At 38.2% G+C, this 27626-nt stretch overlaps 1 protein-coding gene across 1 annotated transcript; it reads left to right on the top strand.

Annotated features, from left to right (window-relative positions):
- Positions 1 to 1062: 1062 nt before the first annotated feature.
- Positions 1063 to 26985, top strand: LOC128031047 (beta-1-syntrophin-like). Its single transcript, XM_052619258.1, has 7 exons — positions 1063 to 1958; positions 10747 to 10963; positions 16376 to 16583; positions 21446 to 21582; positions 22550 to 22746; positions 24735 to 24925; positions 25786 to 26985. Exons 1-7 carry the CDS (start codon positions 1454 to 1456, stop codon positions 25876 to 25878), a joined length of 1548 nt encoding a protein of 515 aa, XP_052475218.1. The 5' UTR covers positions 1063 to 1453; the 3' UTR covers positions 25879 to 26985.
- Positions 26986 to 27626: the final 641 nt, after the last annotated feature.

Below are 27626 nucleotides of genomic sequence, written 5' to 3'. Positions count from 1 at the left end.
CTTTTATATAAATATGTGTTCAAGTATTGTAGCAACATATTTGACAACAATTTAAGTAAGTCATTTAAAGTCATATTATAACATATAGAAAATGCATAAAATTGCACTGAACCCGCAGTATGAACCTACTGTGAAATCTTTTATAATCTTTCACAAAATATAAAAATTAACAAAACCCATGAAAATACTCTCATGTCCCTTTTGAAAAAAATGTTGTATTTGTTGTCTATAACGTGTGAACATGTAACACATTTGAATAAAATTCAGTAAGGAACATATATTACAATGTTCCAACAAATCAAGTTACAGGCCAATATTAATTTTTTTTTTTTTTTTTTTTTTTTTATCACTAGGCTATTTACATTTGAATTTAGCCTATATAGACTACTGTGATATTGTAAAATGTGTTATTTTTATTAATTATTTTAAACTAATACAGAAATTTATTAATTATTAATTGGTTACTGTAAATACAGTAACCAATAATAAACACTAGATGGCACTAGAAAACTTTCCTTTAGTGTCACTGAAGGCAGTGCGGTCTGGCCAATGTTCATTGCAGTGTTTTGTTTACATGTAACATACGTTTTTGTCACCTTGCTTTGCTTGGAGATAATCACAAATTACTTTTTTTCCAATTACGTACTTATGATGACAACAGTGAGTGAAAGAACAACACAACTATACAGAAGGCGCTAATCATGGGTGGTCATTGCGGTCTAGAACATGTTCTTATTAAAATAAAATGACGTATTATAGTTGGCGTTTTAAATATTTAAGTGACCCCACACGTGTGATTACAATGATTTAACTGTAAACGCTGGTGAACAGAACTTAGGTAGGTAATAATTAGACAGAACGAGTATCATCAGAACATTTCTGTGATCAGAACAGCAGCGATCCTCAAATCTGGCTCGTGAGATCCACTTTCCTGAAGAGTTTAGCTCCAAACCTAATCAAACAAACCTACCTGTGATTTTCTAATGATCCTAAAGACATTGATTAGCAGGTGTGTATGATCAGGGTAAGCTAAACTCTGCAGGAAAGTGGATCTCGCGAGCCAGATTTGAGGATCATTGTTTCAGTAACCTCTGTTGAAATATTTGTATCATCCCCAAACTTTAAACATTAAAAACGAACCGAAATAATGAACGATTTGACTTTCATTATGGACGTAGTGCTAAACACATTAAGGTATGCATATACAACAGCGATCAGTGTATTTGAGAGAATCACACAGAAGTCAATCCGAGCGTTTCCTGAGAGAAAGCTAGAGTTCAGCATGACCATGCACACACAGGACATCTCAGACGTTTGCTCCACCCAGAGAGGATCTGCATGTGGAGCCTGTAGAGGGGCTGAAATCCAACCTGAGTCACAACTTTTCCCGGTCCGGGGGTAAAGTCCTGTGCGTGTGTATGAAATCACATGGCATTTTAAGAATGTTTCAAAGATGGCGGTTTGTAATAACAGAGTGCAGAAAAGTGCATGTTTGGAGGTGCTAGTACGGGAGCGATGGCACGCGGTGCTGGCGAGTTTAAGCGACGAGTCGCTGACGCTCAGCTGCGAGGAGACCGCGACAGACACCGGCGTTAACCTGAACGGCATCACCACCAACGGCTCCTACGACCAACCAGACCCCACCAACAGCCCCAAAGCCGGAGTAACGACTCCTTTTACGGATTCCCAAGTGCCCGAAGCGATTGCGAACCGCAAAAGATGTGTCAAAGTGATCAAGCAGGAGGTCGGTGGATTAGGGATAAGCATCAAAGGCGGGAAGGAGAACAAGATGCCTATTCTTATCAGTAAAATATTCCGAGGTCTGGCCGCGGACGAGACTCAAGCGCTCTACGTGGGGGACGCGATACTGTCCGTGAACGAGATCAATCTGCGGGACGCCACGCACGACGAGGCGGTGCAGGTGCTGAAGAAAGCGGGCAGAGAAGTTATGCTGGAAGGTAAGGACTGGGGAAGACTAGGGAACTGTCAGTTTTTTTTGTTTCCTCAGCAAGTTGCCCAGCTAAACCAACTAAATAACACCTTGGTGACCAGCTTAGACCACCAAACCATACTCTTTTAAGTTGTGTGTGTGTGTGTGTGTGTGTGTTAGCAAGACTCTTCATGAAGGTACCACAAACATGTCCTTCACTTCCACCTGTGGAAGGTCATTGCTAGAGTGACGGACGTGTTTGCTGTGCCTTCCAGCATTGTACATTTAAAGATGAAAGTACCCCTGAGAGCTGATAAAGTTCCCTCACACTGCACCATAAAAGCATAGCACAGATTTCTGAGGGACGTTCATAAGTTTCCCGCTCTTATCAGGAGGTTTTCATTGTGCTTAGTCATGTTGAAGGTTTTCACAATACAGCTGAAGATTTAAGGAAATGTGGTTTGACACGCATTGCACTGCAGCAGCAGCTACATATGAAATACATGGTACACAAAATACAGTGACAAATAGGGTACCATTTAAAAAAAATATGAAAATATAAAATATTAATTTACACTAGCCTAAAGTCCTAGCTTTAAAAATTAGACCAGGGGTCGGTTGCATAAATTTGGTTACTAAGATAAGACTGACCAACTAGCAGTTATTCAAAGTGAAATTAATCCTATTTCTGGATTCAAATTAGATCAATTTATGTATGAGATTTGAAAAAGTTATGTACAGTCTTAAAGAAAATTTGATGACTAACTTATAAATTTAGTCTAAGCATTTTATGCAACCAGCCACAGAATATGAGAATTTATTGTAAGTGCAGCAATTCATGCAAATCTATTGTCTTTATTCTGTTAAAGATACTATTGTAAGAATGTATCCTGTTGTAACCAGTATTTCCGTGACCATTACATTTACATTTAGTCATTAAGCAGATGCTTTTATTCAAAGCGATTTACAAATGAGGACACTATAAAATCCCGGTTACATATACATGCAAAAGCTCTTATACTATCAGACATACTGCTGCATGTGCTGTTGTACTCTGCTGTGAGAGAATTTAACCCCATACCATCACTGTATCATTGTTCATGTTTTTCAGGGGTTTTCCTGCACACTGACCTTAGGGTCAGATTAGTCACCTTCTGTAAATAATTTAAACAGGGCACTGGAGCTCAGCTGTGGAGTTATTTTGACGTGTTTATACACCATAAAAGTTCTCCTTAACTGACTAAGATTGGCGACAGCCCCAGATTATTGTGGTTTCATTTTCACAGCATGTTAAAATATCAGACTCTTGACTTGAGCTGGAAAAACTGTGGCTCAGTAGAAAGATTATTTCTTTATTATTTATAGCTTCGATATTTGTCCAGTGTTGATAAAACATTGACAGTTGTTTAGTCATCCAGTCAGGAGTGCAAAATAATAAAGTGAGATTTTGCATGTCAAAACATTACGTGACATTCAGCTAAGTATGGTGACCCCTACTCAGAATTCGTGCTCTGCATTTAACCCATCCAAAGTGCACACACACAGAGCAGTGAACACACACACACTGTGAACACACACCCGGAGCAGTGGGCAGCCATTTATGCTGCGGCGCCCGGGGAGCAGTTGGGGGTTTGGTGCCTTGCTCAAGAGCACCTAAGTCGTGTTATTGCTGGCCTGAGATTCGACCCCACACCCTAGAGTTAGGAGTCAAACTCTCTAACCACTAGGCCATGACTTCCCCAATCAAATCAAGGCCCTCGATTCCTTTCTCCCGTCCTTATTAATAATTAATTTAGACAGTTCTTGCCAGACATATTTGCACATATCCTTTTACTCCCACAGATATACTACACCCAGCTTGTATTTTACCCTGTCACCACTCTATCAATCAACACAATCTTCTTTTAACAGACTCCCTGATGCCTGTCCATAGTCTTTGTCTATATATCCTTGAGAAACACATTTGTTCTGGGGGACAAGGCAATGTCTTTGGCCAAGTTACAGAGCTGGACACATTGAAGTCAAGGTCTCTGGATGATATTAAAGAAAAATAAGTGCAGTCTGAAGGGATTTGACAGGTTGATCGCTACCTGTCTATGTCCGTGCCAAAAAAGCCAAATTCAATAGTTATAATTTACTAAAAAGACTCTGGTGTCTTTTTTGCAGCACCACTTCATGCCTCAAATTAGCAATTTACCAATCGAAGTCTATAAAGGACTTTATTCTTCTTTGAACAAAGAAACCCATTCTTAAAACCCAAGACAGTTTGCAATGAGGCTGACCAGATAAACACAGTGCACAAAAAGCTGCTCGCCTGTGTGCCTGATGTTTAATTAAGATAAATGAAATGTATGTTTAGGCGCTGAGTGTTCAACAACACACTTATTTTACTGAAAATAATTGCATATGAAATTTTTAAGTTCTGTAGACAAGTGAAAAAAAAAAAGATTTTGAGTATCTGTATTCATAGATATGCTTTTAAACTAGAAACACCTGTTCTAAAAAACACCCAAGTACAGTGGTAAGTGAAGTCTCATACTAGAAGCCAAGACAAAGAATGGAGATAATGAAACTGTTACTAGTGCGAAGCATGACACCATGTCTCTGCAAACTGTTTTAGTTACTTTACCTAAGATAGATGCACAAGCCAAAGGCACGAATAAATCACTTCTGGAATGTGGCGCCTTATGCTTTGTGTTGTTTCTCATTCACTCACGTATTTAATATTGTAAATAAATGATAAAGTGGGAAAGAATGGGACTGTGATTGAAATGATGGCTAGTCTGTTCTATGAAGGGGAACGTGTAGTGAGGATCACTCTCACAAGTCACATGACCTCATTCTTAAAACATGCACTATATACAGAGAGCAGGGACAACACATTTGCACTGCATTCAAGATCAGGTAATTTGTCGTCGTACCTTTTGTATTTGTTTCCCAGTTAGTTAATGGTTATGGGTAGTGTAATTTTAAAAACATTCAAAGCAGTATAATTTCCTTGATCCAGCCTGGAACGCAACTCAGCCGGTTCTTGACATTCCCTTTGGCATTCGGGAGACAAAGGCATGTATATTCTCAAACAAAGTCAGCTCCACATAGCAAACTATAGAGATAACTTAACCACAGCCACAAAACTAGAATAACTGGTTTCATGTTAACACTGATCCCATGTTTTAAAGGGGTCATATGACGTTGCTAAAAAGAACATTAATGCAATGTGTTTATGCAGTTTAAGGTTCAAAAAAATTATTTTCCTCTTACTGTACATTGTTGTTTCTCCTCTATGCCCCATCTTTCTGAAACGTATAGATTTTTACGAAGCTCATCGTTCTGAAAAGCGAGGTGTGCTCTGATTGGCCAGCTATCCAGTGTGTTGTGATTAGCCGAGTGCCTGAAGCGTGTGATGGAAATGTTATGCCACTTAACATACTGTGATGCCATGTGTCCCAGCACAACGAGACAAAACCAATAAAACCCATTACATAGAGGCGTTTGTTTCATCCAGTGGGGACATAATTACTGATTATAATGACTTATACTGTGTTTTTATACGTTGCGTTGTGAATCGCGCTGCGTAAACAAAACCATATCTGCATTTGTTAATGGAGAAACAACAAGCTCTACTCTACACTTCTTAAAACTCACGTTTGAATTATCAGTGACATTCTTTAAATATGTAAATGTACTAACAGACTGTGATTCAGAAATGCCAGACTGTCCTTGCAATGTTGGAATTGCCCCACTTTATAGAAACTTTTTGTCTTTGGCATTGTAGAAACACGGCATTGTAGACTACTCTCCCAGGTTCAGGAAACAGTCCTCCTTAAAATACGCTGCACACACTTGAATATTTGAATTGAACTGTTCTGGAACAGTGTTGTGAATACAACTTAACCACTGATTTCTAGTTGTATCCTCTTTTGGAGGGGCAAACAAAGTAGTTTCACTCTCACTACGAAACAATGGTAATCTCCACGACATGGCAGTGGCAACAATACTAAAACGAGAACAAAAGTTGCGCCTTCCTTGTGTGAACATTTGGGCGGGGTTATGTAAATCTTCCCACACAGTGATGTAGACAAGGGGGTGTGTTTAAATGAGGGATTTTAGGAGGGCATGGATGAGTATTAACTTTTTTTTATAAAGAATATATCTTAGGGTTTGAGACTTTCGTATTTGCAACTTTAGGGATCTTATCTATGCACGAACCACTTGTAAAACTCCTAAGAAAAAGGAAAAACTTTAAATTGCATCATGACCCCTTTAATAACATAAACCACCTGGATCATAAGACAATTTCAATTAGGTTTAATATTTGTATGCGAGCCCCGTTCTTTTACAATTACAACAAATTCCAAATAGTTGTGCAAAAGTGGTGTTACTACTTGAAATGATTTTGCAAGCAATACCAAATGAAGTAGCTCAAGTCAAGTGTTCTTGATTTATATTGCGATTTATACAATACAGATTGTTTCAAAGCAGCTTTACAGTGAATAAGTGTATTCATATAAAAATAGTGATTCAAAGATATGAACAAAATTCAGTTTTGTCCTATGAAAGGACAGTGGTAAATAATCAGTTGATAACAGTTTATTTGTTGATTCAGTTTGGTTCAATAACTGTGTAAAGTCAATCAATTATGCACAATTAATATCGCCAGTTTCAGTGGTTCAATTAAAGTGGGCAGGCTTTTTTTCATTATTTTGCACTGCTATCTGAGGTCCAATTATAAGGCACAAGCGGAATGAAAAAAAAATCTAAATCCAATCAAAAAAGAACAACTGCACACTCACTTGAGCAGACTGTTTATTATCTTACATTGAACTTGACTCCACATGGTTTAAATGTTGATTATGATTGGAGTTTTTTTTTGTAGCCTAATGTAATAATTTGACTTTAATAATGTTTTGCATGGAAATTTTCCATGTTTTGGTGTTTTATCTTAAAGGGGGGGTGAAATGCTCGTTTTCACTCAATATCATGTTAATCTTGAGTACCTATAGAGTAGTACTGCATCCTTCATAACTCCAAAAAGTCTTTAGTTTTATTATATTCATAAGAGAAAGATAGTCTCTACCGATTTTTCCCGGAAAAACATGACCGACTGGAGGCGTGACGTGTGGGCGGAGCTGAAGAATCACGAGCGCGAGTAGGCTTTTGCGTTGAGAGCGTTTGGAAGCTGTGACATTATCCAGAGCCATTGAAAAACATATTTAACGGCTCTGACATTACCTTGAGGAAAAAACCATCATCCAAAATAAACCATGGCTAACAGTCAGATTCAGCTGTTTATTTATGATCCAGAATCAGATCCCGAGGCTGAAACTGAACAAGAGCAGCAGCAGCAACGACTCGCTCCGAGCGGGGCTCGAACCTGGGTCTCGGCATGGGAGGGGACGCACTAACAAGGAGGCAGAGATATTTTTAGCAGTTTTACTCACCGCCTGCGGTTCCAACACACGATCGTGACCCTTTTTCGTTGGGATTGCATCATCCTTAAGAAATAAACGATACGCAAATCCGCCGTCAAACTGGGCCTTGTTTGTAAAACAAGCATCTTCGAAATGCAGGGAACAAACACAAACACTTGCACAACTCCGTTGATGCTCTGTAAAAATAAACTCCATCCACTGGTCCCTTAATGTTTTTTTTTTCTTTGGTAATCTGTGCAGGGTTGTCTTGTCCTGGCAAACAAAAGCACTCCTTTTGTGACATTTCGCGACACTCTGATCAGTGATTGTCTGTGCACAGCCTCTCAGTGCTCTGCTATACGGGAGCGTGCGCTCTTCCGGCAGACGTGCCCTTAGGACCCATATAAGGAAATTCCGCTCCATCTAACATCACACAGAGCCATACTCGAAAAAAACTTTCCGAAACTTGTGACAAACCGGAAGGAGTATTTTTGGAACAGAAATACTCCTTCAAACGTACAACCCCGCCCAAACGAAACTTTGTCCATGTTTAGCATGGGAATCCAACTCTTTAACAGTGTAAAAATCTCAGTATGCATGAAATAGCATTTCACCCCCCTCTTTAAATCAATTGATTGATTTGTCGATGTTCTATAGATATTCATTTTTTTTTTTCGATTGGATTTTCACTTATCAAAAAAAAAAAAAAAAAATATATATATATATATATATATATATATATATATATATATATATATATATATATATATATATATATATATATATATATATATATATTTAGAAGTAATAAGCTATTTGATCTCCCCCAAATACTCAGAACATATAAAATCTGTAACAACAAACAAAGCAATAGTGATCACGTAATAAACAGTTACTCACATTCAGTTGGATCCAATATATTTGGCACAGCATCATTTTATTTTTTTTTTTCATAATCTTTCTGAAAATCATGTGCCAAAATGTGCCTTGTTTTAAATGAATCTCAAGTAAAATGAAGTGAACAAAGGGCCATGCTCTTACTGATGCAGTCTGGAACTTTATTAAAAATAAACTTCATTCACTCTTTTCTAACAGAAGGAACGCCATGCAAATTGTTTTTCCACAACTTGGATGTGAAAAGCGTCATCTTGTCATCTTCGCCATCTTTATAGTTTGGTTTCTGTGTAAACCTGCATTTGCCTCTTGTTATTTACCCTACATGTGCAAATTTATAGGCGGGGCTAAAAAGGCAGCAGTGTTGAAGCAGGTGTTGCTTTTCTGCGGAGGTGGTGCTTAGCCAAACTATTGCATCATAAAGTGGAACATTCCACATAATGTGGATAATAAACGAATAAAAATGTCTATCACCTAGCCCTAATGAATACAACTATGCTTCCTTTCCACAGTACATTTACCAGGTTTTGAAAGTGAGTGAGTGAAGTGCATAAATGCCACATTTTAAATTTAACGACCGATTTCTGGAATTTCATTGGTGCTTCTGCAACTGAGGTTCCTACTTCAACTCTCATTGTGACTGGTGCTCTCAGCTGTTGCACTTAACATTCTCCCTTGAGTGCACATCTCAATGAGAGCAATTAATGTCCACTCCCAAGTGTGAATTCTCAAGATAAATGCATCTCTCATGGACTGTTCTCAAATAAAACATAGATTTAATAATGTATGATGAGAGTCGACCATAAACACACCATTCCTCATTGCTATAATTTTATTTTTTTACATTTTTGCATTTTGTTTGAGACTAACCTATTACTCCCTGAAAGTCTGCAACATTAAGAAACCTTTTTAGGATTTTTTTTTTTTTTATGGAATGTATAGGCGATGTAACAACTGTTTTGTGACACTAAAGTAATATAATTATTATTTTTTTTAAAGATATCAATTTTAAACATAGTTATAACTAACTGTTTTACCACAAAGTTACCCATTGCCTTTGTAGAACATAGAAAATCCTTTCAGAGCCTTGTGTTTGTAGCCAGTGTGTTAGCTTGTCCTTGAGGATAAAGAACCACTAGAGCTCTTAGGCCTGTGAATAGAGTTCCACCTGCTGTGTGGTGGACTCTAAAGTTCTGAGTAGTAATGTTTTATGCAAGAGCTGACTGAAGAACCCTTGAGCCTGAAGTACACCGTTACATTTGAGACTTCGGAAGTGGCATTCTGAATCACTTCCTCATTCAGATGGAGGATATGGATTATGTTGTTGTCTTGCTTTGTTAACTGCTTAATCTTTGTTACTTTTATCAGTGTGAAGGTGTAAAACAGGGATTACTGTTACTTTAGACATTTCACTTTAGTGACCTGGCAGCTTTGTAAGTTGTGTGTTAACGTGGAAACTGAAGGTCATGATGATAACGCATACTATGAGTGTGGATTACGTGAGCAATAGCACAAACTTCTTATCCTAAATTTAGGATACATTTATAGACAAAGACGAACCATTTACATGAGTGATCGAATGCAGAAATTAAAACTTAGGATATATATATGTATGTATGTATGTGAGGGAGAAAGTTGAGAAGGTCAAGACCTCATGTAGCTGGTCACATGCTACATGCAAGGTTAATGTTATAGTGGACAACAGAATATCTAACATCTAATTGTTCCCCAAACCTAAATGCATGCAGCTTGTGTACCTTATATTTGAAAAGTATTTTTCCAGAGTGAAATTTTGTTGACCTTTTATTTCTTGGTCCTGCAGTCAGGAATTGTTTACTTTGCATACTGCAGCATATTATGATCAAAAGTGTTTGTGGAGAAGCATTTATGTAATATACAACTCAGGCATTCAGAATGATTGTTTTAACCAAACTGATGCCAAACAGCCCATTTAAATATGTCGTCTTTATGGGTAATTGTGAAATGCCTCTAGTGTTGGGAAATAGGTCTGTGCTCACTTGGTCAACACCTTCCTGAAAAGAGATTAAGCTGTCATGTGGAATGGGAATAATTGGCCCTCAGCATGACGTTCACCTGAGAAGCATGGTGGTTTGTAATCCCCTTATTGCATCTTATCAACACGTTCATGTGCAGATGCTTTGTCCTCAAGTTCACTAGCCCATCATAAAACCAGCAGTAATCGTCTAGCTATGGAATAGGATACTATGCAAATGTGCGGTGAATTGATTTCTTCACTCAGGACAGCTGTGGGAGTGAAGTGGTTTGCGTAGGGGTTTCCTGCTTTCATTTCTGACTGGCTGAGGCCCAGCGCTCACGTGTGATGGAAAATTAACTCACAGAGCTGTGTGTTTTGTTATCTTTGAGTATGTGGGTCTACTGATACTGTTTTTTTTGTTTAGTTTTTTTTTTTTTTCAATCAAGGAACATTGTGGGAACTGTTCACAGATACTGTTGCGACCTTTCACTGAACCCTTTCTTTTTTCATTCCAGTCAAGTACATGCGGGAAGCAACGCCATATGTGAAAAAAGGGTCACCGGTGTCTGAGATTGGCTGGGAGACTCTGCCTCCTGAGTCCCCTCGTCTCTGCAGTCCTAATTTCGATATCCCCAGCCCCCCCTCGCTGTCCTTACAGGGCGACCGCAGATGCATCCCCCTCAAAATGTGCTACATCACCCACAGTATGACCGTCCCTGACCCAGAAAACAGGTACTGCTTCTCATGCATTCAATATATTGACCACAGGAAGTTTGCAAGTCTTGCAGCGCTACTTTATGAGAGGCCAAAGTCCAGTATATAAATGTTTAAAACATTTAAAGAATGTTTTAATACATATTACGACAAGCAGTATTCAAATTCTGATTTATTTTATCTAACTGATTTTGGTATTTGAGAAACTGAAACGTATGTGTACTTTAAAATGTATTTTTGCTTGTGTAGTACTCATTAAAGGTCCCGTTTTTCGTGCTTTTTTTGAAGCTTTGATTGTGTTTACAATGTGCAGTCTAACACGTGTTCATGTTTTGCGTGTTTTTCACACAATTCACCTATCTGTATACCACTGTTTTTCATAAAACGGGCTGATGTCTTTCCTTGTTCTATGAAGTCCCTCCTTCAGAAATGTGTAACGAGTTCTGATTGTGCCAGTGGTTCCTGTGTTGTGATTCGACAGCAGCTGAGCGCACGCGGCCCTCCTGGAAACGTGATTGGACTAGTTTTGAGAAGCAAGTGGGCAGGATTTGTTTTGAAAACCTGGCAATCCTGATCTGAATGCACGTGCTGAAGATGTACTCCTAATCACAGGAGCGTTTTTACTGACAAGATGCGCATGAAAATCGCAATCGTTTTTTGCACAGCCCTAACATCTAGTTATCAAAGCTAAACCGCGTTGCCCTTTTGTGTAATAAGTTACAGAAACTGTTAAACGCACCAACTTAAATAATAAAATACACTTACCGGTTGTGGTCCATAAACAACGTGAGGGAATAAACATAAACAACAAGAGGGAACTGCTCCATCTTTCAAGAATAATCTTTGTGCGAATCCAGCATTAAACTGATTGAGATTGAGGAAGCTGTCCTCAGCAAAATGTGCTGCACATAGTTTTACATGTGGATTATAATTTTCGGGAACTGAGTTAAACATAAATTGTAACCATTAATCTCCAAGTACAGCATCCCTGGGAAGCCCAAACAAAGGTGATTGAACTCTGAGATGAAAATAACAGCGTTTCAACGACATGGAGACAAACGCAACTCTTCCTCTTCTGTTAAATAAAATATCTCTCTTGGCATTGAACTTTGAGCTTTAGAATTTTACAGATATTATTTATACTCTAATAACAACATTACACACTAACTAAAGTTTAAAACATGGGTTCACAAAGAACGGGACCTATAAGATCCTAGTCCTATTAAAATAAGGTGATTGGAAGTGTTTTAGACAATCTCTTTGTAATGCGGTCTCATTGTTCAGTGGGTGAATGTGACAACCCTGGTAATGCAGTCCACATGACAAATGCTTTATGCCGGTCGCTCACTCAGTCATGTTTGAGGTCTAAAGGCTCCTCTGCTGTCAGTGGACGAACCTTTATATCTTCAAAGTGATATAGGACTATCAAAGTCCTTGTCAACAATTACGTCAAGGTTTTCATATGTTGGTAGAATGCTTGAGCAAAACAGTACATTTTCTGCTTCCTAATGGAACATTTACATGTTTGCATTTATTGCTTATATAAGTCATCTTATTCACACTACTGTAGATGTCACAGATCATCAAGTGTTCGTAAAGACATTTATAATGTTGCAATAGATTTATATTTCAAATAAAAGTTGTATATGTATAAAATGATCTGGTTTGTTATATATAAATGCAATATAATTACCATGTTCAATGTTTTCTCAGTTGATATCAACAAAATACCATTAATAAAATGCGTTTCAAAAGCATTCACCATTTTCAAAATAACATCGTCTTGATATAAAAGTGTATATAAAATAACTTAATACTCGAGCATACAAAGAGTTAATTTCTCTTTCATGCCTGGAGGATGTAAATATTTTAAAGAAAATCTCGGTCTCAGATGTTTTGTTCTATATTGCTGAAAGTGTTTTTGCTTGAGTGGTAAAAGATCTCACCAACCACTGTTTTTGTGCTCAAGCCTCGTGTTATTTTTTGCACTATATTGTACTTTTGTTGTCAGAGAAACGAGCGTTGTGGTTTGTGAGATTAACCATAACATTACACAGGAAGTGTGTTAAAAGATGATGTACCAGCGCCGAACTGCTCGACAGTAATGACGGGCGGAAAATGTCACAACACAGTAAGGCTTTGTGTCTGCGTGCTGCTGGAATGTTAAACATACTGAATGCGAATAACTTTCTGCATACCTTTTTTATGTTTTTGTTTTAGATTGGTATAAAAAAAAGAAGAAAAAAAAAAGAACCAGATTCAAAATCTAGTTTTTGTCCTTTTATTTGAAACCCAAAAGTAAAATTTCACAAAGCAGCAAGCTATTTTGCTTTGTGTTGCTATATTGTTCCTTATACAACAGTATTCTTTGATTAGAAGACTCCTGATGATTTTAATACTTTTATGACTATATCAGGCAATATTACTTTCACAGTGCTGATTGCCTTCGGAGGAATCACAGTCGTGTGAGTATGCAGTACAACAGCACTTTTGCTCATAAGACATTGCGTAAAAATCTGGCATAGGTAAATAAGCTGGGAGACGTGTGGTGAGAGAAACTGATAGGTAGACAGACAGACGAAGGACTCTTCCACTCCTGCCATGTGCTGTCAGTCATGAGCTCTCCTCAGACCGGCTGCCAGGTCGTCACTTCTTACCCTCCAGCTCTGTTTCCAATTTACACCATTATGTCCCGTGTCTTCTAGCCCATCCATCGCTTTGGAGCTCATGCAGAGCATTCATGGTTTACCTCAAGTGCCACACTGTGAGAGGATTCATGTCAAATTCCTAAACAGAATCCATGTGGTGTAAAAATAGATTGTGCCCTGTTCCACTGTCGTCATTTGTTTTGACAGTTCGGTGTTCTGATGGTCCAGAGTGGAACTTTAACTGGAGTTGTTTTTCGGTGGAAGTGAAAGTAGCTGGTGGTTTGGGGTATGGAGATATTCCTCCATGACAGATGTGTCAGTGACCTCTCTATTTGTCCTGTGCTACTCCTGCTCTTGTTTGTTTTGACACAGTGTTTTTGGAGACATCCATGGGCGTAGGTTTGGTCTCAGCTTTGGTGGGGACATCACCATACAACCCCCCCCCCCCCCCAGAATTATTTTGTTGTGATTTAATGGTGACTTCCTTTTTTTATTTCAGACGGTTGCCAATACTGAATATCACAATACAGAAGTGAATCTACTTCATCTCATTATATTGTATCCTGACCCCGATATACCATCCTGTATACTGTCCCTAAAGAGCTAGTATAACTGTATAATCTCAAAAATGCACTCTCAAAAAATAAAAATAAAAATCTGAGACTGTGTAATGCTGAACAACCAAACATTTTATTAACATTAGTATTTACACTAACAAAAAAATACTCTGCCACAAGGAAACAAATATAAATAAATAAATAAATATAATAACCTTTTTCTATTATAAACACTATTAACCCTCCAGTACACTCACGTTTATGTTGACAGCAAGATTCTAAGTTAAAGTACAGGCTAATTGACATTCAGTTACTTGCTAACGTAGCATTCTATCATCCTGGGTAACACATAGTATCACCAGTTAGTACTATTTTCCACAGAATCTGCATTTGAAAGCTTGGTCAGTCACTACTGCTAGTTAATTTGTGTGGCTAGCTAGTTATTTTGCCTAGTTACACTCTGACTCTGCTTTATGAAAAAGCTTCTTGTATCCCCTTTTTTCTTCTTGGGTGGCATCTACAAAGTACAAAAAGGGGCAAACCGGAATATTAAAATGTTTTTACTCTGGCCTTTGTATGTGGTAGAGAGACAGCCCTGGTAACTTACCTTCGGCGTCGTTTACATGTGCGCACACACACACGTACGCACGCACGCACACACAAAAGTAGTCCCGGCCCGATCAAGATACCCCGACTGTCAGATACCCCGCCGCCAATCAAATTATTGCGGTTATTGTACTGTCGTCGTGGCCGTTAGAATCGATCCAAATAGCACTGCAATGATCCAAATAGCAGTTCAAAGGAGCTTGCTAAATATTGGTGGGGACAAATTTGCAATCTCAAAATATTGATAGGGACCAGTACCTAGCATCCCCCCCTAAACCTACGCCCATGGAGACATCTAAATTTAGTTCACCTTCTTTGTTTTGTCGTCTTGGACCCATTATTTGGCAGGTTGGTGGTGAATAAAAGGGCATTTACCAGAAATGTTTAATTAGAAGTGAATTTGTTTTTTGTTGGAACCATGGACTGTGGTTGTCCCACTTACTCCAACATGAGTGTTCATACAATAAATAATAATAATAATAATAATGCAAAAGGTTTGGCTTTTTATTCACTTAGTTCATTCATTTGGTTTATGAACTAATTTAAAATATATCTCAGTACAATTAAATCGTGGATGGATGGATGGATGGATGGATGCATGCAGTAGTCAACATTTTAGATTTGGATTCCTTTTTTAAGAGCTTGTAAAAAAATAAAAAAGCCAATGGCGACAGAAAGGACGTAATTCTGACTTCTAGTTAATAAAAATAGGTTGTGTAGTCATAACGTTCTTTTTGTAATAGCTTTATTTTCAATGATATCCACTTGCAATGTTAGTAAAGTAAACCATTATTAAAGATGGTGCCAGTTTACGGAGTTGGACATTTAAGGTTAAATTACTGAAGTTCACAAGATCTATTTTGACCACAGAAGACATTGAAACTTTCACGTCCTAAATTGGACACAGGCATCTCCATTAGTTGTTAAAATTCTCCCAATTATAGTCTTAAAGGGCAGAACTCATTGGGCCTCATCCAAAGCTTTTTCCTCCAGTCTACTGCAAATTCATCAGCTCCATCTGTGCCCACCCCCTAAGCCCCTCCAAACTCTCTGTCTTCATGAAAGTAGGTCTATTTTTACCAACTCAGTGCACCTGAAAATGATATTGTGGAGTGTAAGGTTAAGACTCTTACTCTAGATGATGTATGAGTGGAGCATTTATCACTGTAAACTCCCTGAGCTGAACTGATGTATGGTTCTGTTTGAATCTGATATTCCGGTGGTTAATGTTGACTCCAGAGCACTTGTAAGCATTGTCTGCTCGCCTGTACATTGACTCAGATGTCTTGTTTTTATTTTTTTATGCGGACATCACATGTGTTCTAATTTGTTCTCATTCAACTCTACTATATACATTTTTTTTTATATATATACAAATATTTATTTTTCCATCTGTTACTTTTTTCCTATGCTATATAAAGGCAAATATATTGTAGTATCTAAATCTATTAATTTATTTAAAATATAAAATAAAAAAGGAAAAAGGAAATATAACTAAATGTAAGCTTTGGTTGAACTATTCTTTAAATATCCTGTTGGTTGACCAGTGAGATCACTCTGCCATTGATTTTTAAATGTTAACTATTTTGTGCTCCTTTTCTTTCTATCTTGTGTTTCAGGCAGACTGAGCTGCACTCCCCTGATACCAAGCACACAATAGTCATGAGACATAAAGACACCGCCTCTGCCCAGACCTGGTTCACTCTCATGCAAACTGCCATCTCAAACCTGACCAGCAAAGTCGTCTGTGAACTCCGAGAACACGCTGGCCGCCATGGCATCGCCGGGAGTCGAGAGATCCGACACCTCGGATGGCTAGCGGAAAAGGTGCAAACTGGTTTCATACAACTTGATGAATGCGATTTAAAAATGATTATCTTATGCAATATAATGAAGGTACCCAATGAACCACATTAAAATTAATCAAAATGGAAGACAAAATGTTAAATTACTTTTCCATACCTGAATTAATATTAATGAGCTATGCCTCCGTGATCTCACCAGCCCACCTGTTCCAACTGTCCAGTACACATCAGTTCAGCTTGAATCGAATCTGCATGGCAACATGTTGAAGTAGATCATCATTAAAACTCCTTCTTTCTGTATATCTTTTAGCCATATTACAAATTCTAATTTCGTAAAAGTATACTGTCTAAACCCACAGGGATATCTTGCATAAGAGCCAACATTAGTTCAGGGTTTTTGGTTTGATGCAAGTGTTCCACCGTAAAAAGTTTCTGTCATGATAATAATTCTGGAGCTGTGAAGACTTCTACAGTCACTTTAAACCCAGTTATTAAGATTAGCATAAATGACAGAAAACTGTATGGATGACATTGAGCTTTGTTAAAGTGCTCTTGACTGATTTTGTTCCCCCCACAAGTAAGAGGTACTAATGGAAACACTTGTAAGTCCTTTCAAAAACACAAGATAATTGTGACAGGTAATGTGAACATTTAGTTTAATAATGAAAACATCAAAATGATCTTTCGGCTAAACTGTGGCTTTTAGTATGAAAACAGCCTTAAAGGCACCTTATGTATTTTTCACCTTTGGAGGGCACGTATTCAAAACAAAACAAAGAAACAAATGCGTAGTTTGATAACGCTGTGACTGAGTGTGGAATCATGGGAGTTGTGGTCTTCATCCCCACAGCCAACGCAGTCAGACGGGACTCCGGCAGAAATCATGTTCATGGATGAGCTAAGATTTATTAACATAGTAGAATCAAGCAGGATGAGGCTGAAAGCCGTCGGAGCGGAAAAAAGGAAAAGGAAGCGATTTCAAACACAGCCTTAACTATGCGTTTCACTGTAGCCTGGTTTCCTGTCAGTATCATGTGAAATATATCAAGCAGATAAATAGCATTTTAAACCGCTCTGTCACAAGCTGTCAAGTGCAGCTTTACTGTAGCTGTTATAGAAGTGAACCACTAATGATTATTTAAAAAAGGGACCAACGATTTCAGTGTCACCCATCTTGACATTTTAATTGGAAATACATCAACTCCGATGAATACTGCACTCATTAAGTCACTCTTTAATTCCATGCACGATACATGCTTCAAATTATAACAGAATGAAAGTTAAGCAATGTAGAGTCATTAATCATATTACATTTAAATAAACTACCCAATCAAATCAACACCCATAGTGACTGCATAGCTATGCTATATGGAATCAGAAGGTGTGACTTATTTTCACAAAACATAGTTCTTTTATATATTAACCTGACAATTTTGAGATTTAACAGCCTTTCTTTTTTTTTTTTGCTGTTGTTTATTGTCCAACTTTTTGATGGACCTCTTATACAAAAATGTAGAAGTTTGCAACATTTCAAACAAATGTAAAGATCACTCAAGCATCATAACAGATCCTGGGTTCTACTCTACGCTCTGCTTGGAAACATGGCTTACATTGTGAAAACTGTACAGACAGCTCCTCTGAAGGGTTGTTGTTGTTGTTTTTTCTGCACAGTGTTGGAGCGATTAATAGAGGATGACTCTTCTCAGTGTGACCGCAGGTTTTTCCTCCCTATTAAATCTCCTTTTTATCGCCATCCAATTAGCTGAGGCCTGGCAGAGCTGGCTAATAGAGAACTGTGGTGATGGCAGGGCTGTGGGCAGCCCCGTCTCAGCCTGCCCTTTAATGAGAGCTCCCTCGTACGGTCTCCTATTACCAACCTGCCGGCCCCTTGATGAATAAATTATATGAGAGGAAAAAGCCTCCAGTGCGCTGAATGCCCACAGACAGCGAGCAGATTTCTTTGCGTGAAGGCTGGAGCTATAACAAGGGCCTGTTTGTGGTTACGCATCTGCTTCTGAGGCACTCAGCCCCACTGGGCACTTTTTTTAGCTTTAAGGCAAACTGACCCTCTGAAGAGCAGCCCTGTGATTTGTGAAGATCTGAGTGGTCTGTCAGGCTTTCAAAGGGCTTCGGCAGTGAATCACACTTGGGCTCAACTTAAGGTCTTATTTGGAAAACTATTACTCATTTGTAGTGCATGTTTACTTTTAAGTTCATTAAAGTCATTCATAACCCCTTTACTTCCATAATGTGATGGATTTCTATAGAAGCTTGCTTCTGGAAGGAGTCTCACAATTTATAGAGTTTATATCTCACAGTTTTGTCTGTAAAAAAAAAAAAACAAAAAAAACAAAAACACTGCAAGTAATTTGCTATATTAACTACGAATTGCGAGATGTAAACTCTGGAATTTCCGAGGGAAAAGTCAGAATTGTATCTCATAATTCTGAGAAATAAAAATTGTGGGGATGAAAACTCAAGTTGTGAGGTCTGAATTGTGAGCAAAAAAGTTTCGATTACGAGTTTTTGTATTCTGTGGTGGAAACAGAAATTTCAGAGTGAAACCGAATATTCAGAGTGGAACTTGATTTTATCCATCTGGAATTGATTGGATCATGTTAAGTGGGTGTTTCACAACAGAACTGTGGTTAGAGGTGAGGTCATCTGAAAAGTCAAGTCAGACGCAAAGTATTAAAGATAATGAGGACAAACAATTGTTTTTCTGTGGAATAACGTGCACAGATGAATCGTTCACAGCAAGACAGCGGTGTTAATACGATCATATAAATATATTACCATTGTTTTTATCAATTATACTTCAGCTTAGAGACCTGCGTGGGATGGATTTTTCCCGCTCCCGTCCGCACCCACACAAATGTTATCTTGTCCCGCTCCCGCCTGCAAAATTCATGTGTTGTCCTAATCCCGCCCATGAAAACAAGCATAAAAGTAGCGTGTATATAATCTTTTTTTCAGTACATTCATAAAGTTATTTGTTGCATAGCCACAGTTAGTTATTAAAGTTATTACTATTCACAAACCACTGTTAAATCAAGCATAAGCTGCTGCGTGCATGGTTTGTCATGGCAGAATGCGAGCAAAGAGCGCTCCCTTTATAATCACAGAAGAGCTGACGTCTCCGTTAACTGCAATCTCAAAAAAGCTCCGTTACAACTCGATGAATGAATGCACAATGAAGCTTCCACAATGTCTAGATCAGTGGTTCCCAATCCTGGTCCTGGAGAACCCCAACACTGCACGTTTATGGTGTCTCTTATCTGACGCACACATTTGGTGTGTTTGAATAGGGAGACATCTAAAATGTGCAGTTCCTGAGCATGCACATTTCAGCACTGCACAATTCCAGCGTTTGGAGTTGTGTGTTGATTCGAACTAAAACACATCTGATTGGCAATTAAAATAAATGGAAAATAAACCTTATTGGCATTTACAGTGCAGAAATCAGCAAGTCTGTGATAGGCTGGACTGCTTAACACATGCTATCAATAGAAACTCTACCTATGCTTGCACCTGTTAAGCTTTTTTTTATATATATTAGCTGCTCTTGCTGCTTTTGTGCAAAATATGAATGACAATTTATTTGTTTTTAGATACTTTGTTTAGATATTTGTATTTTGCCGGAGTCCTGCAAAGCAGATCGGTCTAAATAAGCTTAAACTCAGAAACTTCTCAGTGTTGCCAGAGACACGGAACTGAACTGAAGACCGAACTGAAGAAACGTAAAATAAAGCAAACCATGCAACATTTGAACCTTATAACATAAATTCACTTTCTCCTTGACATGCCTCTCTGTTTTGCGCACACACACACACATTATATATATATATATATATATATATATATATATATATATATATATATATATATATATATATATATATATATATATATATATATATATATATATATATATATATATTATTTGCTTCTCTGGGAAATGTATCTTGTTTTGTATTAAAAACATTCCTAAAGGAAATTATATGCTGATATGCAAAATAAAAAAAAGCACCATTGTAAGCACCATGTATGGCTATTTTGTGGAGGAGAAGATGGGTAGGGGAACAAAAAAGTTGTGCATGTATCCACAATCTTGCCCTGTGGTATTAAGTCAGCTCTGTACAGGTCTTGTATATTTAAAAACCTGTGTGTTTGTGTGTGTGTGTGTGTGTGTGTGTGTGTGTGTGTGTGTGTGTGTGTGTGTGTGCGCATACTTTCAGGCAAGTTATATACACAAGGAACAGGAACTTGCATTAAAACAGTAAACAGAGTTCATTTTGAATCAATGACACGATTGCCGACTAAATGTTTCACGAACATTCCATTAGTATAAATTATGCATATCAGATCACATCACAATCATTTACCTCGGGAAATAAGTGCTCATTTTATTGGTACATGAGTAAAATTGGAGAGGCTGAATGGTTTTGAAGCTTCACTTTGGAGTTGCCGTGGTTAATCACAGGAAGTGGTCTTAAAAGCGACACACCCCTGAGAGGTTTACCACTTTGACAATGTTAATTACCAAATCTCTCAGATTAACAAAAGGTTTAATGTCTGCACTTGATGCTTTAGTGAAAGTGACGTGACACAGGCAAGTGTGATGACCCATGCTCTGAATCCAAAGTGCACACACACCGTGAACACACACCCGGAGCATTTGGCAGCCATTAATGTTGCGGCAACCGGGGAACAGCTGGGGGTTCGGTGCCTTGCCTTGAACTCGCAAACTTTGGATTATGAGTTCGAATCTGTAACCATTAAGCCACGACTTCCCCCTTTACACAGGCTTTCGAAATGTAAAATGTACCTGGAAGTTAACTATAAACCAGTTACTCATGGTGTGTATGTGTGTGTGTGTTTCAGATGGAAAGTGAAAGACAGTGTTGGAAGCCGGTTCTCGTGATGTTGACTGAGAAGGACATGCTGCTGTTTGACAGTATGCCACGCATGAGAGAACACTGGCTCAGCCCGACACACACCTACCCTCTGCTCGCTACACGGTACACACACACACACACACACACACACACACAGCGTTACTGCTCTCAATTTGCTTGTTCATACAAACACAAAAGATACACACTCTTGTTTAACACATGCCTCTGTACAAACACATGAAAACACAAACATGCTTTTTGCATGCTAGTTGGCAGTGCTGACCAACTGGGAACTAAAATACACAACTGCAGCCAGTTGGAAAGAAAGAGTATAAAAGCATCATGGCTATTAAATGCCTGTTGAAGCTGTATGAAGTGGCAGCTATTACTGCAAAGGATAGATTTGAAGTCCACTGGCCTAAAGCCCAGATTTCACTCTAAGGCTGATAGGGCAGTTATCGCAGGCTCAGTTGGCATGTGCTAATGTTTTGTTGACCCTGGGATTGTCCAGAATGGCAGAAAGTACCACCATGCTTTTCTCAAAACCTATTTTGGCTTGACTTCTTCAGCCTAATCTCAAGTTTCTATCAAGCCAGGCAGCCCCCGCCAATGGTGAAAAGAAAACTCATTGGACTAATCCGGAGCTAGTATATAGGAAGCAACAGTGCCCCGCCCACTTTTTCAACAGCCTTGTTTCCTGAAGTATTTTTCCCATGGGGTTAACTCTTCATTAAAGGGTTATAAGCCATGAAGAAAACCAACCCGCTCAAATCAGTTCCCCTCTGGAAAAAGGAACGGGAATTTCACATTTGGAACTAGAATGTTGCACTTTATTAACCGCCAAACATGAACTTGGAGACACTGATTCCAACAAAAGGATGTTAAGCATAGACTATAAAAGCATGTACGTAGTGTCCGTGATGCCACCCATAGATTTCTGAAGAGTGTTTTTGAAGCTGAAAGTGGGCGGGGCTGGTTGCTGAAATATATTACCAAGAATTCCATATAGAATCACCATGGTAAATGTACTAAAAAAATGAAGATTTTTGAAGTGATTTCCATTACTTATATATTGAGTTTTTATTCATAGGCTGGTGCATTCTGGTCCAGATAAGGGTTCACCACAGCCTGGGGGTGAGCTGTGCTTTGCTACACGCACGGGAACCAGATTGGGTATAGAAGCCCACCTTTTCAGGGCAGAGACCTGCAAGGACCTGTCTCTCTGGACCAGACACATAGTCACTGGCTGCCACATAGCTGCTGAGATGATCAAAGAAGTCACTACCAGTGAGTATGGATTCTACTTCTTGCTGATTTCACAGTTCTGATGGCCTGTCCACACCAACATGCTTAAACTTTTTGGGAACTTTTCTCTGTATGTTTTTTGTTTGTTTTCTGTCTTAGTTAGCAGTATTCTGGAACTTTTCCAATAAGCTTAACTGTTAGTGTTATCTGTATCCACCAAGGGTCTGAGTAATGCAATTTCAATTCTCTGTATGTATGTGCTGTGCATGTGGAAGAATTGACAATAAAGCAGACTTTGACTTTGATAAGTGCTGATCCGTGTTGGCCCAGGATTTTTATTTATTTTTTATTTTTTTGTAATGTTGTTTATATGATTTTTAGGGCTATTGTTTCTTGAATATTATACACATACTTATGTCGAATGTAGATTTGTTGGTACACACAAACTTCCATTAGAGATACATTTTGATCATTTGAGGTCGTGGTCCATGGCTCCAACTGTACTGTGAATTTGAAGACTTTCTGTGATTCACTGCAATATTTCTGAGTTTTGGATGTGTGTTATTCCTATTACAGTCGCTTAAGAGTGTATTTTTAGAATGGAATGCCATGGCAGAGTTCCTGTGTGGTCTCAATGCAGCAGGCGAGGGGCACCAAGCAAAGCATTCTGGGAACTGAAGCTCTCAGGCAGTCCCTGAGCCTGGACTGATAGTAAATGTATCTGCCATTACTGAACTGCATGTGAACCCCTGGAGATCACTGCGCCTTATTTGGATATTTTGCGGTTTTCCCCCTTCTGTCAGATATTTTCACTGTTCTGAGATCAGACTTTGAGATACAGTATTTCTACTTAACCTACAAAGCTGCAATGCAAGTAGGCGGAGATTAAACTGCGCAACGATTAATGTTGATAATATTGTCATGAGTTAAGCATGTTAACAGTGCTGTGAGGACTTCTGGGTGAAACACAATAAAAATAGCATGACCTTGCTACAACACGTCATGGTCTAATTAATACATTTGGGAGAACATGATGATTACTTTGAGTTTGTAAGAAAAGAGCTATTACATTTTTATATATAAGTACAAAAAAAAATTGTATAACTATAAGCAAGCCATTTGTGGGTTGATTTCTCTAAAATCTCTTCTATACTTCATTTGTTCGGCCTAATTCAGCAACTATTTTCTGGCTCCATTTATATCATAGTGTCTGTAGTGTATGTATTATAGTGATTGGTAATGATAAGCCTGCATGGACACATGAGGAACAGTTACCGAATTATTGCAAAGCTGTTTAGAGGCCGAAAAAGTCCTAGGCTAAGAGGCAGTTTGTGACCGACTAAAAGCCCATGTGGTGGGAAAGAGTCTCTTAGTCTTGAAAATCTGTCCATTTCAATTCGGATAAGGTTACAGTATGGGAACGGTAATCCAAAATCCCCTTTTTAGGAGCCCCTCACCCAAAGTCCTTAATAAATGTGTGTGTGAGTTTTTAATGTCAGTGTTATTCCAATTAAATGGGTAAACTGCAGAAGATGCTGTTTCATTGCTGTGATGATCTAATCAGCCAAATGGTCCCAGCCGAGGGGTTTCTCAAAGATACACAATGAAAAGAACACACTAGCCACACAATTACCCGGTCAAAGAGAGATCCTGGGAGCTTTAATGGGGAAAATGGATGGAACAGCTGAAGTGGATCACTGGCACGTTCACAATAGACACGGTAACAGTAGTTTTCCACAGATCCTGTAATTGAATGTATTGGAGGGGTGATACTAGATACATGTAGTCCTGAGATGTATTTGATGAAACCAGGGAGGTATTAAGCAGGGATTACTGGAGATGAATAATGTACCAATTATCAGGTGAATCAAAGGGCATTTGTCTCATAAATGGAACCTTAATGGAATTAGCAGTGTCTGCTTTTAGCCCTCTGGTACAGTATAACAACTGCATGTAATTTTGTATGGTTATCATGGCAGCTGTGTTTAGTTTGAAATATTCTTGACATGTTTTTGTGTTCGTCTCTTCAGGTTGTATGTATCAGGGTCAGGACTGTCGCTTGGTCATTCACTATGAGCGAGGTTTCTCTGTTATAGCTGATGGAGAGGAGCGCTCTGTGGCACAGCCTCTGTTCAGTTACCCCTTTGAAAAGCTGAAGATGTCTGCTGATGATGGAGTACGGATCCTCTATTTGGATTTCGGCGGGAACGAAGGTGAAATTGTGAGTACAATTTGAGGTTCATTCAGCACCAACAAAATGAGTGCTGTCATGGGGCAATTTTGCTATTATTTAAATTGGATAAAAAAAAACAATTAATTTGCTACTAATCTTTTCATAGATAAATTTAGCGGATTCAGAACTGAAAAGGTATCTGATTCAGTCGGGAGTCATTTGCATCAATGTTCATGGATGTCTTGGTGTGCAATTTTTCATGTTTATTAAGAATAAACTGTGTGTGTGTGTGTGTATGTGTGTGTATATATATATATATATATATATATATATATATAGAGAGAGAGAGAGAGAGAGAGAGAGAATGATTTCTGAAGGATCATGTGACTGAAGACTGGAATAATAGTTGCTGAAAATTCAGCTTTAACTTCAAGTAAAATGACATTTTAATTACAAATTACATTTTAAAATCTATTCAAATAGAAAATATTTTTTTAATAATATTTCACAATATTGCATTTTTTTTTTTACTGTAAAAGTTCTTACGAACTCAAACTATTAATACAGCAGTTGTATATACATTAATATAAATTAATAAATACTATGTGCATTACTGGATAAAAAGAGCTGTTTGATTAAAATCATTCTTCGAAGGGATGGTTTTTTTTAGTTGCACTGCAAACATTTTATTTATTAAATATTGTCTATACATCTATTTTTAGCCATATCACCCATTCATTGGTGAAATTCTTCAGCTCAGGAAACGATGCATGTCTGTACTGATAGATGGCTCATCTCTGGCAGTTCTTGAGAAGGCCTGTCTGATCATGATTGTTTTTCTCAACATGTGTTTGTCCCATCAGGCACTTCCCTTCTTTGCTTAATACTTTGTTTTTTTCTATTCACAGCAACTTGACTTGCACTCCTGTCCCAAGCCCATTGTTTTTATCCTCCACTCCTTCCTATCTGCCAAGATCGCAAGATTAGGATTGGTAGCCTGAGATTGAACGGTCATAGACTGAAACCGTGACATGATTATTCCAAAATGGAGAAGGGAAAACCCAGAACACAGTGGAACTCGCAAAACTGAAGGAGGGCGATGACGCAGAACTGACCCTGTAGCAAACCGGACCACACAATGATTTTATTTACATTTCAGTAATGAAAAACTATGTATTTTTCAGAGACATATTAATTATAGTGAAACAATTTCACATAGATTTTCTAAAAAAAATAGTCTAACTATCTAATGAACACTAATTTGTGATTGGAACTAAAAAATACTAGAAGTGTTATTTTAGAATCCAATACAGCAGAGTATTCATGCCATTCACTTCTATGTTATGATAGGAGGTAATGCGTCCATGACAGCTAATGTGGATTAAAGAAAGGCTAGTTTAGACCTGGTTAATGCACATAAAAGCTAAACAAGCCGAAAATGGTTATCTCGTTTAGTTTTTGGTGCTTTCTCTCAGGAGTTGTGCGACACTGATAGTTGAAGCAAAATCAACAGGAACATTCTAGAGTGCCAGTCATCGAAGAGGCATGTCAACAAACTGTCTGCTTTCACAAGGCCTTCGTGACAAAAGAGGAAAATCGAGACCGGGTCAGCCCTCCCCTTCAGAACTGTATCGGTTTCCACAGACAAATGGAGTTTCGGTGACTTCTACAAACGTCTCGCTTATGAAATGTGGAGTCCTGACTTCAAAAGAAATCTTTAGTAACGCCGTCACATTAGTTGTTTTTAATATTCATCAGAAGGATGTTCTCCATTCTTGTGTGATGTGCTTGCATGCACGCTAGCACAACTATTATGGAGGCTGAAAAGTGCTCTCATATTTAGCTTCACTGTGCCATTGAAGAACTTTGGATGTCATATTATAAATTAGGGCACTTGAGAATTTTCAAGTTAAGCAGCAATTATTGTCTATTGTCAGGCACTGAGTGTTCCCGGAGCACTGATCCATTGTGGGGACAGCAGGGCCCCTGTGGCACAGCCTTTGTCTCATCTGTGAAACCATCCCTGTCAGATTCCAGCCCACATGACAGATCCAGGAGTCACGGGGCTGAGAATCAATTTTCAAAATTAAAGGGATAGTTCACACTAAGATGAAATTTGTCATAATTTTCCCAGCCTCTACTTGATCACAACACAAAAAATTATATTTTAAAGAACGATTCTACCCAAAATATGTAGAAGTCAATGGGGTCCAAGACTTTTCCGAGCTTCAAAGAGAACAAAGATGGTGTGGAATTATGTGTTCACTCTTTCCCTCTATATATTAATAACTGTAATTACTAGATGCCAATCTGGAACATTCTGCTTATTCAACACTGGGCTATAGCAACATTTATAATATTATTTATCATTATTAACACACGGACAACAGTCAGTTGTAGGAATTATTAAATAAAATGGTATGAATCAATGCAGCAGACAGGTGGCACAAGTGGGAGCTCTCAAAAGAAGAGTTCTCAAGTTATCTCGACTTCTTTCAGGACGTGAACTCTTTTACAAGTTGGAATTGAGTCACTTCAAGTTTTCTGAAGAAACGATTGGAATTTAGGTTTTCGTTCACTCCTAAAAGAATTTAAAACACTAGTTATGCATAAGCAAACTACATCAGAAATGGCCAACTGTTAGACCCCACTGACTTTCATAATGACAAAAACATTCTTCAATTTGATTTGTATTCAGCAGAAAAAAATAAATAAAGTTAATGCAGTTTTGGAACAATATGACAATATG

Source organism: Carassius gibelio, chromosome A16, assembly GCF_023724105.1.
Source record: "Carassius gibelio isolate Cgi1373 ecotype wild population from Czech Republic chromosome A16, carGib1.2-hapl.c, whole genome shotgun sequence".
NCBI lineage: Eukaryota > Metazoa > Chordata > Actinopteri > Cypriniformes > Cyprinidae > Carassius > Carassius gibelio.
This window is presented reverse-complemented; position numbering and strand designations above follow the sequence as displayed.

Excerpts from the sequence above, each read along its gene's own strand:
- LOC128031047 (XM_052619258.1), top strand. The coding sequence starts at position 1,454 with ATGGCGGTTTGTAATAACAGAGTGCAGAAAAGTGCATGTTTGGAGGTG. Across the intron at positions 1,959-10,746 it reads CAGAGAAGTTATGCTGGAAG|TCAAGTACATGCGGGAAGCA; the intron begins GTAAGGACTGGG and ends TTTTCATTCCAG. Across the intron at positions 16,584-21,445 it reads TCGGATGGCTAGCGGAAAAG|ATGGAAAGTGAAAGACAGTG; the intron begins GTGCAAACTGGT and ends TGTGTGTTTCAG.